The 15,664-nt window shown below is 44.9% G+C and overlaps 1 protein-coding gene across 2 annotated transcripts in view; it reads left to right on the forward strand.

Annotated features, from left to right (window-relative positions):
* The window catches only part of LOC119648649 (hemicentin-1-like), a 125,207-nt gene that overhangs the window by 50,300 nt on the left and 59,243 nt on the right, over positions 1-15,664 (forward strand). The window contains exons 10-15 of one of the 2 annotated variants that reach the window (XM_038050421.1): positions 12,064-12,214; positions 12,273-12,491; positions 12,742-13,053; positions 13,188-13,353; positions 13,410-13,531; positions 13,591-13,765. In XM_038050421.1, coding sequence (XP_037906349.1) covers positions 12,064-12,214; positions 12,273-12,491; positions 12,742-13,053; positions 13,188-13,353; positions 13,410-13,531; positions 13,591-13,765 — 1,145 coding nt within the window. The remainder of the gene's footprint in view (positions 1-12,063; positions 12,215-12,272; positions 12,492-12,741; positions 13,054-13,187; positions 13,354-13,409; positions 13,532-13,590; positions 13,766-15,664) is intronic. The other variant, XM_038050422.1, reaches the window with a different exon arrangement.

Below are 15,664 nucleotides of genomic sequence, written 5' to 3' on the forward strand. Positions count from 1 at the left end.
CAGACTACTTCCATATCTATGAATTACTCAAACAAACTGCGCTTTCGCACCGCCTAGTGGGCAAAATACACGCCCTCGCTTTTGACCCCCTTTTTAAGTCACTGGAAATTCTATGGTGTCCGGCACGTGTTCAGCCTATTCGGGTAGGCTCTGACACGAAAATGTTTGTAAGGAATCGAAGTTAATAAATACATGTTTGGCCTTTTTTGACCAAGAACGATAGTGTGTTTCTGGCAACATAGGCTAAATGCCTGCCATTAGTCCTGTTGGTGCACTTCTTACATGATATCAGGTCCCAATTTTGGACTGTTAGCCTGCCGGGTCACAGGGGACAAATAAAAATCAACAAGAATACCAAACAACTCTCGAAACTGGATGCTGCAAGCTTCACGTACAAAAGGTTTTTTGTATTTCTTATATAAAGAGATTTGAGTCTGCATTCGTCCCATTAGTACGTAGCACGTAATATATGCATATATTATGTGAGAGTATCCACTTTCGGGTGATATTGACATTCAGAGGCTTGTATTTGCAAAGACGTGACAACTTTGACGTATTATAACTTTGTTGGTAATAGTACAATTTCCACCAAACTTGGTAGGATTATGCTGTTATAGCGTACATCACTGCAAAATTTCTGGTACTAAGATGAAATTAGGGGAGTTTTGCAGCCAATTGTAGTAATATACTATTATTAACTTTATTTGAACATAGATCGGTATGGAAGGTATTTCAGAGCCCGGACACCATATAGTGGCCGCCTCATGATTTTTTCAGATTTTTCGGTTGGGTAATTTCTGAGAATGGATCCGTTAAAGAAATGGACAATTTCAACCCCCTGCACTCCCCACCTTTCCAACTAAGACAGGCTTCGGAAAGTACTAGTCAATACTTTTCATTTGATATCCTACATGACTATTTTTAGTGAAAAAAATTTACATCCTCCTTTTGCATGTATGGAGACCACCCCTTAGATTTAACATAAAATTATGTGACCCACTGTATGCGTGAACATTCACAGTTCCCATCTTTCCACCAAATTTGGTGTCAATCGCTGTAACCGCCTCTGAGAAAAATGCGTGTGACGAACGGACAGACATACAAACAGAAAGTAAACCGATTTTAATAAGGTTTTCTTTTACACAAATCCTTTTTACCAGCTTTTGGGACAAAAACCAGTTTTGCATGCCTCCATGCTTTTGGTACATGTCCCAAAGCTATGATGCCCCTTATCACTCTTAGAGAGTCCCTAAGATCATTCCTAGGCCTCGATAACCAGGATGATTTCAGTGGTTAAAGATTCCCACCGCCCACATTACCCTAGCTTCCGAGCATACCCCTTTTGCTAGTTTCCAGATCTCCTTTCCTCCACTCTGTCCATTGTTGGAGTCACAGACAGAATGTTGTCTCCCTCCGCCAAAAGGTTGGACCCAGGGAAATAAGCTCCGTGCCGGTCATTAGAGTATTCTCTGGAGTTATGTCGAGTATCTCTTGTCTCGTACTGATCATAAATGTTATCGTGTTCCTCACTCTTCAATTGGCGTCGTTGGCCGATTCTACTACTGCCTCTCGAGTTCTCCCCAACTTCCAACCACAAGGTCTCCAGTCAGGACCTCTGAAAAACATATATAATCTCGTTTGAGAATGATGCAAGCTCTTATCTTTTCACAAGAGGAGTCCTGAATCACTTGCACGCTTCTGTTCATCATTGGACAACAGGTGAATTTCCCAGCTTGGTCCTGCCCTTTCAGCCTGTATGGCCTCCGTTATTCCTTCGGGGATCTCGGTAGGCAGATCTACGCAAGATCTCCGTCTCCAACGCTACGTGTGTGCCCCTGCTATATCATTCCCAGCACTCTGGTATATCATCCCTAGCATTCTGGTCGTAAGCCATTCCGCAGTATCCCCCGTCCGCGCAGTGCACCAGTATCAGACCTGCTTGGTACCATATGCCGATGATCACGACCTCCGCACTTCATCCCTTACACATCTACCTGAATGTCCTTCGCCGCACTGGCATAGCTATGGACGGGCCTACCTTCACCCCTGACCTACCCTGGTTCATATTTGGGTTTCTTGTGAGAGTTGCCCTCTTGTGAGCTGATCTCCGCTGCACCCTCTTTCCTTGGCTCTGCTGTCGAATGCTTAGGTCTGTCCTGAGCTTTTTTGAGGGCCTCTCTTGTTTCCAGACCTTCCTTCAGATAGCGCGAATATTGTTTAACATCTATGCGACTGAGGTTTGTCTCCTTCCTGACGTCTGATATATTGACTTTCAACTTTTGTCTCTGCCTTCTGGACAAGATACGAGATAAGTGCATTGGATGCGCCGATTGCTTAATTCACTGTGTTTTATCCATTCAGAAGCAGTCTCTTCACTAACATATTAATCTCAGTTTTGTGGGAGTAGTTACTTTCTGACACTTTTCGTCCTTTATTTTAGGTTTTACAACTCTGTAGGCTGTCTCCCAAGGGTTTACGTTAAGATCATTACAGAGGTTTTTAGAACTTCTGTTTTTACTTTGATCGCTGACCCTAAAAGTTCAGTGTTCTTCTCGATGGTTAGACGATTCTTCAAAGTTCCAGACTTTTTGTGCTGAGAGCCTTTATTTTCTCATTCCACCAGTAGCTCACCTTACTATTCAACTGCTGAATGCTCTTCCCGGCATCTCTGCATCTAGCGCGTTGACAACAGACTGAATTGGCTCTTTTGATAACTGTTCTGCTGATACTTGGTTCATGCTGGCGGAATTCATCATAAGTTAAACGCATCTTCATTGAAGAAGCTATGCTTCCATGATGGTCCTGCCAAGTTGGGATTCTGCGCAATTCTGTGCTCTCTTCTAACATTACGTCCTGATGATCACGATGGGTAAATTCTTCACTAATCGGCCACTTTGTCACATCTGTGTGCTTGCCTTACTGTTATTCGCAAAAACTATTTCCAAGAATACAAATGTTTCGAGTAGCCTATGACTTCTAACTTTAGTATACTTGCCACTCGACTTTGTCGCCCATTTCTTGAGCTCACCGTCGATCAACACCGCACCAGTCGCTACATTATCTAGCATTGTCTGGGCTTCGTTTATTTGTCCGATCAGATCTTATATATTAACTAAGGCAATTGATGCCATTTATTTTATGCTTCCCGCACACCAACGTTGCAGCGTATTCAATTTCGTCATCAATCCGCGCATTATTATCACATTTATATGCAGTCTGAACCAAAACCTTTAGAACCGCCTCGAAGTAACTGAGATTTACCTGTACTACCTACATTGTGAATTCATAACAATCAAAGCCCTCCTGAACAGCGGGCATTTATTGTTGCCAGCTAGCGTTCTCTGTCTGGTTTTTTCTGCAGAACATATATGATAATTTTTTATCTCAGTTCTTCGCTATACGGCCTTGAATTCCGCATCCTCCGTATAGTCGGGAACGATTCTCGTGAACTTTATGGTCCTTACCCAAGTGTCCAAACCCCAGGCATCTGAAGCAGTGTGTAATCATCTCCTCCTGTACCCGGATACAAAAGATAGGCTGGGTTGGTCATTCCTACTTTCAAAAGCTTCTTGCCACTTTCTGCAAGCAAGACAAGAGACGCAAGCTATGTGCCGCCTTATGCTTCATATCTTAAGGAACTACTTCGCGAATTTCCAACTATGAGCGAGTCACCACGAACATATATCTTCTAGTAGTAATCTCATTGCTGTCTTTGACTTAATATTCTAGTCTCCGCATTTCCTATCAAAGCTTCGCTGAGGGTCCTTCTCAACTCAGTTGTCTTTTCTGCTTCTTCATTAAGTTGAACTTTGAATCTTTTTCAATTCAATTTCCTCACATTTTGTGTTTTGGCATTGCTTAATATATCCACATACGACACTGCGCCCTTTCTTTTAATCAAAAGTGGGCATTCGCTGTTGGCCCCGTTCATTGATACTCCTGCTGTATAGTCCACTCATTTCTCGCTTGTTTTGTTACCTGTGTGTGTGTGTTTGTGTCTGTTTGAGGTGGTTAAGAAGCATAATTTTTGAGCACTTAAATCATAGTGAACCATTGTGCTCGACTTCCCCACCACCCACACCATCTACTTTATATCATCATCATCAACGGCGAGGTCCACCAATTCGATATTCCTAAAAGTTGTCTGGCGTCCTGGCCTACGCCATCGCTCCATCTTAGGCAGGGTCTGCCTCGTCTTCTTTTTCTACCATAGTATTGCCCTTACAGACTTTCCGGGCTGGATGATCCTCATCCATACGGATTAAGTGACCCACCCACCGTAACCTATTGAGCCGGATTTTATCCACAACCGGACGATTATGGTATCGCTCATAGATTTCGTCGTTATGTAGGCTACGGAATCGTCCATTCTCATGTAGGGGGCCAAAAATTCTTCGGATGATTCTTCTCTCGAACGCGGCCAAGAGTTCGCAATTCTTCTTGCTAAGAATCCAAGTCTCCGAGGAATACATGAGGACTGGCAAGATCATAGTCTTGTACAGTAAGAGCTTTGACCTTATGGTGAGACGTTTAGAGCGGAACAGCTTTCGTAAGCTGAAATAGGCTCTGTTGGCTGGCAACAACCGTGCGCAGATTTCACCATCGTAGCTGTTATCGGTTGTGATTTTCGACCCTAGCAAAGGAGGAGGAGAAATTATCAACGGTCTCAAAGTTGTATTCTCCTATCCTTATTCTTCCCGTTTGACCAGTGCGGTTTGATGTCGTCGGATGGTTGGTTTTCGGTGCTGACGTTGCCAGCATATATTTTGTCTTGCCTTCATTGATGTGCAGCCCAAGATCTCAATAACCGCCTGCTCGATCTGGATGAAGGCAGTTTGAACGTCTCGGGTGGTTCTTCCCATGTTGTCGATATCATCAGCATAGGCCAGCAGTTGGGTGGACTTAAAGAGGATCGTACCTCTTGCATTGACCTCGGCATCATGGATCACTTTCTCAAGGGCCAGGTTAAAGAGGGTGCATGATGGTCATCCCCTTGTCGTAGACCGTTGTTGATGTCGAATGGTCTTGAGAGTGATCCTGCTGCTTTTATCTGGCCTCGCACATTGGTCAGAATCAGCCTAGTCAGTCTTATTAATTTCATCGGGATACCAAATTACCTCATGGCTGTGTACAATTTTACCCTGACTAAGCTATCATAGGCGGCTTTAAAGTCGATGAATAGATGGTGCAACTGTTGTCCATATTCCAACAGGTTTTCCATCGCTTGCCGCAGAGAGAAAATCTGATCTGGTGCTGATTTGCCTGGAGTGAAGCTTCTTTGGTATGGGCCAATGATGTTCTGGGCGTATGGGGCTATCCGGCCTAGCAGGATAGAGGAGAATATCTTATAGATGGTACTCAGCAACGTGATACCTCTATAATTGCTGCACTGTGTGATATCTCCCTTTTTGTCTATGAGACAGAAAATGCCTCTTTGCCAGTCGTCAGGCATTGATTCGCTGTCCCATACCTTGAGCACAAGTTGATGAACCACTTGGTGTAACTAGTCGCCTCCATATTTAAACAATTCGGCTGTAATTCCATCGGCTCCTGGCCTGATCCATCCTGTAAGATCCATCCTGTCCGAGGCTCCTTTCGTGGCTTCGTAACATCGGTTTTACGTGTAGGGTTGTCAGCCCTACCCAACCCCTAACCTGGAGGACCAGTTGGTACAATTTGTCCCGTTTTTAGGCGCGGGAAACTCACCTTCATCCTTCTCCGTCTGCAACTTTTTGTTAAGAAAGAGCTCCCAGCGCTCACCACATGGAGGTGGAGATAGGGAGTAGAGCTATTGGTGTTGGCTCAGCAGGCATTTCCCAGGTTTTATGCTCCATAGTGGGTACCAATCCACGTTTCGCCCTGGGACCTATACTACCCTTTGATGTTACCCGCTGCAATTCTAGCATATCAGCACCTAATATCTGAAGTCTAATGCGCCCATAGGCTGGGAACTCACATAGAAAACGCTCCTCGAATTGCGCTTCCTCTTTGCAGGGAGGGACACGGGTCATCTTGTAAAATGTTTATTCTGAGCAGATGTCCAGCTAGTAAATTATCGCCTGTCAGAATGCCCACAATACCTACCCTGCTTTTCGACAGGATAAACTTCGCAGTATTTTATTAGGTTCTGATTGGAAAAGTTTGGTGTGTCTAGCGGCATTTAGGCTCCGCTACCTATCATTATGAGAAAGATATTCCCAGTTTTTGAAGGCAGACTTACTCAATGCTACTGACACTTCAATTTCTGGTTCCGGTCCCAGCATGGAGGAAATTAAACCTTCTTTTGCTATAGCATTCGAGATTTCGTTTCCGTCTACTCTATAGTGACCAAGTGCTCAGAGTAGTTTCAGCGTATTAAATCTAGAGTTTCTACAGTTCAGTTTCTGCAATCCTGAACAATTTTCGAGGTGATCAAAGGACTATTTAATACCCTCACTACAGCCTAGCTATCGTTGCACCTGCCTTTCAACCGCTGGTCACCATGGGTACCCGCCATCGTCGCCTGATCGTAGAAATTTTCTTTAACTCCTTCCAAGTTTTCCCAGAAGTCTACGCTTCTCATCCTCATGTTCTACCGGAAATGTGATCCATTCTTCGGCCACTCTGGAGCTGTCGCCCTTTCTTAAACTGAAGTCTGCCCACTGCCACTTCCGCCTTCTAATCAAAACGTCCACCGATATCTGGTGCTTTGCTGGGAATTCTGTCCTCCCGAAATATACCAGTGATACGATGGAGGCAAGTGTTAACGGCGGTTCAAAGCCTTCGAGCAGCTGTAGTGGTAATCATATGCTGATTTCAGTTCGCATCGCAAAGAAAAAATTGGTGACGAGCAAGATTGGTGTCGGGGCAGCTGAATTTCCAAATTTTATACAAAAGAGTGAAGGCCAGTCTAGTGCTATTAGCATAAATAACGTTACGAAGAAATTGATTGACACCCGAAATATTCTGCAAGCAGGAAGAGTGACCCGTCACATTAAGCATCTTGATTTTGTCGAAATTCGAAGCCATTTACCCTCGGTCCGTCACTCAATAAGGGAACAAGCAGCTATCATCAACGGCAACATGAAAAACGCAACCGATACACAAAAAGAAAGAATATCGACGAAAGAATTTTACCTCAATGCAACATACGGCATTTCATCATACTTCGCTTTGATGATAGCTTCTCTTCTTAGCTTCTCCGGAGTGCCCCCTCCATAGAGTATTCCAGATAAACTCCCTGTTCATTCCGTCCAAAGCCTTCTCAAAATCGATGAAGGGCCGGTGAAGAGGAAATTTGAACTCCGAACACCAAATAACCCAAAGGGTATCGATATATTCTTTGCAGAGCCGAAACCGGTCTATTCTCTTGTGATCCAGTTTGTGGGATGTTCTTTAATGAGTTACAGGATAATTTAAGTTATTATGTTTGCTACGAGAAAAGAGATGCAAAACCCGTTCAAATATCACACTCAAGACCTTTTTCCAGATCTAGACTATCATCGCCTCCGCTCTCCGGCAAAGCTTTATTCTCACGGTGGAATGTTCCTGCATATCTTAAGCTGCTCATCACAGGTCAGCGTCTCTACATATCCTCTAAAAAGTTGCGACCACCTTCAAGGTCCTCCGCGATACGATGTACGGTAGCGCCATGGATCGGATTAGATGTACGAGTACGTTGCCGATCAAATCAAAATCAAATTGGCGGCCAATGACTAGTTGGTGGGAGGTGCCGAAAGCCATGAGCCTCCCACCATTGTCATTATAGTTCCAAAGACCGTGTTTCTTAATTACATTCCTTGACAAGGGGTTATCACTCATCACGATCACTATATCACTTGCAACAAGTCTCCCCTGGACTGCCTGGAAGCCTTCATCTCTTCTGCCTTGGAAAACTCCGTCTCCCCGGATATAAGGCTGCAAATAGCGGAAACTGTTGGCATTAATACAACAACGAGGTTGCAGTTTCTTCTGACAGGCTTGTCAGAGTAGTTATTTAGTTTAGTGGGGGAACCATAACTGCAACCACTGAGGCTATTTGTTAGGCTATTGTACTATCACCGGATAGCGTATATTCAATGGCATGACGTTTGCAGGCTTTTGCGAGTCTGATAGCAGCCTCCAAAGGCAGAGACTGCGCACATTTTTCGTTAAAGAAAACCTTAGCGAGGAGGTCGGGCAACTGCATATGAAGTGCAGTACGGTCTCCTGCCCATTTTGACTACATATAAATGAGACCACCACCACAATTTTTCTCATGGGATAGTTTAAAAAGCACTTCCCCGTTAGAATCCCTACCAGGGTTATCATGTCCCACTCCTTACAGAGCAACAGACACCCCTCTCTGGCAGCCCCGGGTTCTTTCACAAACATTCTCACTCATCGGCAAGAGTTCAAATTTCACCATTCGACTGCGTGAATCCTATCAACTTCTCCTTTCAGAGTAGGTTCGACAGTGGATGGCCGGATATCAAAAGCGGGCTCTGGCCCCGCCATTGTGAATCCAGACCCTTTGCGAACCATTTTGTCAGCTTCCACATTATCATTATCGGAATTCAAATGCCATGACACCCACATCGGGAATTTTTATTCAGTCGCCCAGGTTTCAGCAGCATCCCCCCTTCAGTGCTGTTAATTGGACCTGCCTGTCGGAACAAATCCAAATGATGCGATCCCCCATTTTTGTCGCAAACGTTCACCTATTGAAAATGAAATAGTATATATCCTGATTTGGAATATGGTCGTAAGTTTCCGACTACAAACCGTCGAAGAAAGTAAAAAGTCGTAGCAAAAAAAGCAGCAATCCCTATCTGAGGTACTGTTGCTGTTTTCGAATCAAAAGGAAATTCAAGAATTACAGGTTTGCTGGCCCACGTCGCCTTGCAGAACCAGCAGGGAATACTTTGAGGGAATTCCATACCATCAGCTCAGAGAGGGGTCACTACTGCAGCGGGGAACCAACGCCCTTAATTGTAAATATAATGAGTTCAAGTGGAATTTACCACACCTAGTCTCTGACACGCTTAAGGGTTACACAGCTGTTCAGACTGTAGTGACGCGGAGTTTAAAGCTTTGAACAAATAGATGGTTGCAAGTTAAATTACTTTCGTGCCAAAGACCACGCCTAGCGGGATTTCTAAAATTGACATTTTTCACACATTTTTTTTTTTTTTTTTTGGGTAGGTGAATGCATTTGCGCACACGGTGTTGAACTCCCGATTCGGTATGTCGTCGGACTACCAACTAAACACCTCCCCATCGTCAGAGAGCTAGCCTAGAACCGTTAGTCACATTACTTCGGGGTAGTCCCCGAACTCTCCCGCTTTGCGGAGCCTTCAAATCAGGGAATTCCTTTCACCAACGGGAGGGGAGAGGAGGAAGGGAACTGTCAGTTCAAGGAACCCCCTGCCTTCCGGCTCCTCCGCCGGTCGAGTTCTATCTTTTTAGCAACGAGAAGGGCCCGAACGTCACAGGCAACACGGTTCCACCTATCAGCAGTCCTCAGCATCTCTTCCACAATGTTGTCTGGAGAGAGATCCCCTGTGTTTAAATAGAGCTGCTGACGAACCCCATCCCACCTTCCACAAGAAGAAAAAGTGTGTTGGGCGTCGTCCGCAACTCCATTGCAAAACACCCAATCCGGAGAACGCGCCTTTCCAATCTTGTGTAGGTAAGACTGAAAACTTCCATGCCCAATTAAAAATTGGGTAAGGAAATAGTCAGTTTTACCATGCTTCCGATTCAGCCACGCACCTAAGTTGCCGATTAGCCGCGCAGTCCATCTGCCTCTAGTTTAATTTTGCCAAGAGAGGTGCCACTCGTCTAGAGTGTGTTGCCGTTCTTCGCGAGCAACCACCTCCCTTGGCTCATCTCCCTTGCGCTTGTATATGGCCTGACGCTCCCTAGCAAGAAGGGCAACGGGGATCACTCCCGCGATCACCATCACGGCCAGTTCAGAGACAGTGCGGTACGCAGCCGCCACCCGTAAAGCTCCCCGTCTCTGTACTTGCGCGAGGCGTTTACGACATCATCTGCTTAGCCGACCAGGCGCGACTATTCTGGCATGTCGAGTTTAAGCAGACTGTCATAGGTAACGTTCCAGAGGACCGGCTCTAGGATGGTGCTACCCCCGACGTGATCTCCATCTACCTTTGACCCTCTAGTGTTTCATAGAGCAGGGAGCGGTTCCTCAGATAGTCCCTCAAAATCCGTAAGAGATAGTTCGGCACGTTGAAAGTATTGTCTAGTGTGCCTAGAATGTCTTTCCATCTTCCGAAATTAAAGGCGTTTCTGACGTCAAGTGTTACGAGGAGCACCACCCGTCGAGTTCGGCGGCTATGTGCCCCTGCTCGTCGAACGGCGTCCACGACTTGCGTGACAGCATCAATTGTCGATCTTCATGCTGTAAAACCAAATTGCCGGGGAGATAAATCTCCAGCAGCACGTATCGCTTCAGCAAGTCTACTTCTGATGAGCTTTTCGAGCACTTTCCCAGCAGTGTCAAGCATACATAGTGGGCGGTATAAAGACGGCAGTTCGGGGTCGACTTTCCCTTTACCGATCAGCGCAAGCTCCGCAACTTTCCAACGAGCAGGGAAAATGCCCTCTTTCAGGCAAACGTTGAATGCGCCGAGCAGTACGTCTGGCCGGTGTTGGAATACCAGTTTGTATACCTCTGCTGGAATACCATCGGGTCCTGGCGCCTTCTTTTTTTTTCATAGAGAGGACGCGCTCTCCGCGCCGACGTCACCATCCCATACGAAGTGCGCAGGGAAGAGTGCCCTTACAATGCGATCCATCTGCTCGGCCTTAAGTGAACAGGGTTTCCGCAGAGCCCCGATTTTTCGGGTTACCAGTTTGTAACCGAGTCCCCGCGGATCCCCATTCACCTCGTCGACCAGATCTTGCCAGCAGCGAGCTTTGCTCTTGTTTATTGCGCTGCGGAGTCTCCTTTTAGCTGATTTGTACTCCATCATTATGGTACATGCCTCCTCCCGCTCACCTAGTCGTTGTGTTAAGCGGCGGAGCCTGTGACACTCCTTCCGGAGCTCTGCGATTTCCACCGTCCACCAATACATGGAAAGTTTGCCGCGCGATGACTTCCTGGGCATGGAGGCTCCGCAGACCGTCGTTATCAGGTTCATAATTGAATTTACGACAGTGTCAGCTGCGGCGCTACCGCCCCCAGGAGTACCCCCCAGCGTGGCCCCAGCTGTTCCCAGAGTTTCGACAAACTTCCCGATGTTCACTTTCGCGACGTTCCATGCACAGAAAGATCATCGGCGTGGCGCACACCGAGAGTTTGTGTCCACCACTTCGCAAGCAATGTATTAGTGGTCACTTCCCGAGAAGTCTTCCAGAACTCGCCATCCGTCCACCAGCGACACCAGTGATTCCGACGCGAAGGTTACGTCTGGAATGCTTCCTTCGCAGCCCGGGCGCCGGAATGTTGGGGTGGATCCGGTGTTTAGAACTACCAGTCCTGTTCTCGCCGCCATTTCTAGAATTCATTTCCCTCTGGAATCTGTGTGAGGTATGCCCCATTCAAGTGCCCTAGCATTGACGTCACCCCCGACTAGGATCCGCCCATCCATGCTTAAGATAACGTCCTCCAAAGCATGAAGCCTCCGACGAAAGTCCGGCGTTGTCTCATTCGGCGTAAGATAGACACTAAAAGACGTTATCCCTGAACACCGAATCCAGACAAAGCCGTCCCCTCAGCCTTGGGCAAGAACCCTAAGGAGGGTGCCATCCTGAACCTAGAAGGCAGCGGTATCTGATATGTCTGGGTGACATGAAACTGGGCCCTTGTTTCGGTACTGCTCACTGATGAGTACTAAATCAGCCACATTTTTCACATATTAACATTATTAAGTAGAGTATGCGGTAGAATAAAACTTACCCAAAGTGGCAAAGGAAGGTCCTTATTATTTCACATTTTTGTTGAAATCCTCCTTTTTCTCGCCTAAGTGAACACTTTTTTCTAATTACTTTGTCCATTTTTTTTAAATCAAGCTCGGATTAAAATTCAATCGACTAAGCTCTTCATTTACTAGTGATCCTTACATAAATGTTTATTTTCAGACACAAAACGATAACCTGGTAATAACCCGAGTCAACAGAAACCATACTGGTAATTATACTTGCGTTGCGAGCAACAAAAGGGAAACGAAAAATGCCACTGGTCATCTTAGTATATTTTATCAACCAGAAATAATAAACCCAGATAGAGAAGGTATTGACCTAGACTATAGTTTGACTAGTATTCCAGGTAAATTCGGTATTCCTTCCAGATCGAACCATTCGCTTTGGAGACCCAGTTGTGCTAAACTGCAATGCAATTGGTAGCCCCCCTCCAGCAATTGTTTGGCACCACGACAACCTTGACAAAATTGTGGATAACACCATCGACCAATTTACAGTAGATGATCAGGGATTGTACTTGTGTGAGGCTTCAAATGGAATAGGGAAAACAGCATGGAAGGAGATTTACTTGGACGGAACTGCGAGCGGTAATTTACTTCTAAACTTAGATCGGGCATGAATCTGTGAGACGAAAGGCTTTCTTTTTTTGTACCGAATTTCCTGATTCCGTACATTGTCACTGTAATTTATGACCAAATAGGACTATTATGTCTGACTGTCGATTTGATAGCTTTTACCCTCAGATATATTTGAAAGTCTCACAGCTTTCCGGTCATGTAAGATCAAAACTCGTTTCGCTGGAAAGTTAATAAAATCAGGTAAATCTACTTTCCCAAGGTCCTCCAAAAATTATTCCGCCACCTTCTGGGAACATTGTGAAGCGGCTCGGAGACAGCCTAGACCTCAAATGTGGATGCTCGCAATGTAGCCCCGTTTACTATTACAAATGGACTAAGGTAAAAAATCCGGACAGCAGAGAGGATGAACAGGCGATCGGCGGTATTGGACCAATCCGTAATGAAGTCACCAAAAGTTTTCAATACGATTTAGAACTGACAAATCTCACTGCAACCGACGACGGTTACTACATTTGCGAAATTGGGAATGAACACGGCATTGACAAGTACATCACACATGTGAACATTTTAGGTAGGATACATATGCATTGCAAGTGCTTTTCATAAACTGGAAATACCTAAATATGGCCTCCCCTCTCGTTCCATTCTCCTTTTAAAATTCTGCTCAAACAAAACATACTCTTAAGCACTCTTGACATTTTATAGAAAAGCCGACTATCGAATCTATAACTGCAACTAGTAAAATAAGTGAGGACATGATTAAAGCCCATAAAGGAGATGATATTCAAATCGAATGCAACGCCCAAGGTAGCCCCATTCCAGAAATATTCTGGCAGAAGGATGATGTCGGAATCGAGCCCTCTTCGAAGCTGTATGAATCAATGCTTTTATTCTCAATTTAAAGATTGTATTTTTTTTTTTCAAAAGATACAGCAGCAAAAATAGTTTGACCATAAGAAATATCTCAGAAAAAGATATGGGCGGGTATACATGCGTGGCAAGCAATTCATTAGGAACGGCATCGAAGGAAGTGTTACTTTATGTGGTAGGTATGCTCTTTTATATACAAAATTAAACATGAAAAATATCAACCTGAATTCTCTTTTAGTTCCACCAACATTTCCCCCGCAAACAGATACAATAATTACCGCCCAAGAAGGTCAAACGGTGCAAATACCGTGTAACGTTTTTGCAATGCCATTCCCAGATATAAAATGGACATTCAACAATAACGAGCTAAATCTTACGGATAATCGCTATGAATCAATGGGGGGCGGTATATCGTAAGTTTATTTATATTTTTAAATACTCAATTAAAATTTTACTCAAATATTACCAATATAAGTTTATACGTTCAATCATAAAACTCGAAAACGGCAAATCAACCTTTCTGAAAATCCTTCCTATTTGACAAATACTATTACATTGCGTCCTGCTTGCGATAATAAAATCGAAACATGTTATATACGCCTTAGCGGAGTATAGCGCATCGACCACTCCCACGCGCCATCTTTCGCGGCTCGCTGAAATGCACTTGAGCTCCTTCCATGACTTCCGGAGAAGCTTGCACTCCTCCTCCATTCTTCTGTATCATGTGATCCTGGGGCGGCTCACTCGTCGACCACCTTGGGATAGCGGATTCTACTGCTGGCCATTTCCGCTCTTCACGGATAACTAGCCTGGACGCCGACAAAAGTGTGTGTGTAGTGAAGCGGTCATCAAGTTCAATATCAGCCCCAGCAGAAACCACGTTTCCTAGATACACATATTGATCAATGCCTTCAATGCTCTGGTCACTAATACAGAGAGAAAGAGTGCGATAACTTGTCAGAGCGTTGATTTTGTTAGTGTTTATCTCCAGTGCTGGTCTACTTGCTTCTCATCCCAAATCAAGAGCCATTTGACTAAGGTTCATGACTCGGTGAGAGAGTAAACAGATGCCATCAGCCTAGTAGAGGGTGTTTTAGCTAACTTTGTATTGGTAATGTAAGTTTAGCTATTTATTTTTGCTCCGTAACTAGTCCTCACTGCAACAATTCCACTTTTTGCATCGAGCGCAGAATTGTTAAAACAATGAATAAAAAACGACCGTAATGCTTGATCAGAATGATTTGTAAATCAAAATCCACTAATGTGAACGAAAGAGTTTAAAGAAATTTATAAATGCTACACCGCAAGACAACCGTCTATCGCAAGGTTAGAGGCAGAAGAGAACGATCCGTCTCCATGTGGTTCTTCCTGCCCCAAACTCATGGCACACTTTCATCGCTGGTCCTCCACTCCCGTGGCGAGCTCTAAAAAGTGGAGAGTTCCGCGCCATCTATTTGTTCGTATTCGCAACATTCGAAATAAATTTCGAATGCTGCGAATCCCGTCGCGCCACAGTGTCATCAAATGTATCACATCATCACTGATAACAAGAAGAAATAATATCGATGAGAAGATACAACACTGAGGACTCTGCTGCGGACCTCATATTCCCCTGATACTCTACAGTGCATCACGGTACATATGTCGCTCTGGTAATAGCTATTAGTTTCCGTAGAATACCCCTCCTCCGTAGGGCACTCAAAATACATTCACTGTTCACGCTGCGGAAGACCATCTTAAAATCTATGAGGAGAAGTTCCAAAATGATCCGTAAGGTGTTGGTGTGGTCAACCCAAGAGGGTTGAGGGCGAACTCCAACCTTCTTTCTGTCGATGAAGCCTTCGATGTGTTACTTGGTACTTTCCAGAGTCATTTTAGTTATTATCTTTTGAACGACAGCGAGCACGTTACGACGTTTGATTGCCTACCAGGATCGGTCGTCTACCCCGATTGTGGAGAGTTTACCTTTGCCCTGCTCCTTGCTTTTAAAAACTCTCCATAACCGTGTGTCTCGATCCATGTTTTGAGTGATGAGGAGACGTAGAAGCTTCCCCGTTTCAATCGCTACGGCTTTGAGAAAGTATACCGCCACCACGTATGCGCTGGTATATCATCCCCAGCACATGTCAACAGTTCCATTCGCTTCGATCGTGGCAATTTAGAGACTGTAGTCCTTAGCCAGTCCACCATATCCTCCGTCGCGCAAGCTTTTCGTAAATATGCTATCTAATCGAAAGGATTACGCTCTTTATTCCATCCGCCACACATCTTCATGACGATGAGGTTCTCAATTATTTTATGCTCCTCACGAG

This window comes from Hermetia illucens, chromosome 2 (genome assembly GCF_905115235.1).
Source record: "Hermetia illucens chromosome 2, iHerIll2.2.curated.20191125, whole genome shotgun sequence".
In the NCBI taxonomy this organism is placed as follows: Eukaryota; Metazoa; Arthropoda; class Insecta; order Diptera; family Stratiomyidae; genus Hermetia; species Hermetia illucens.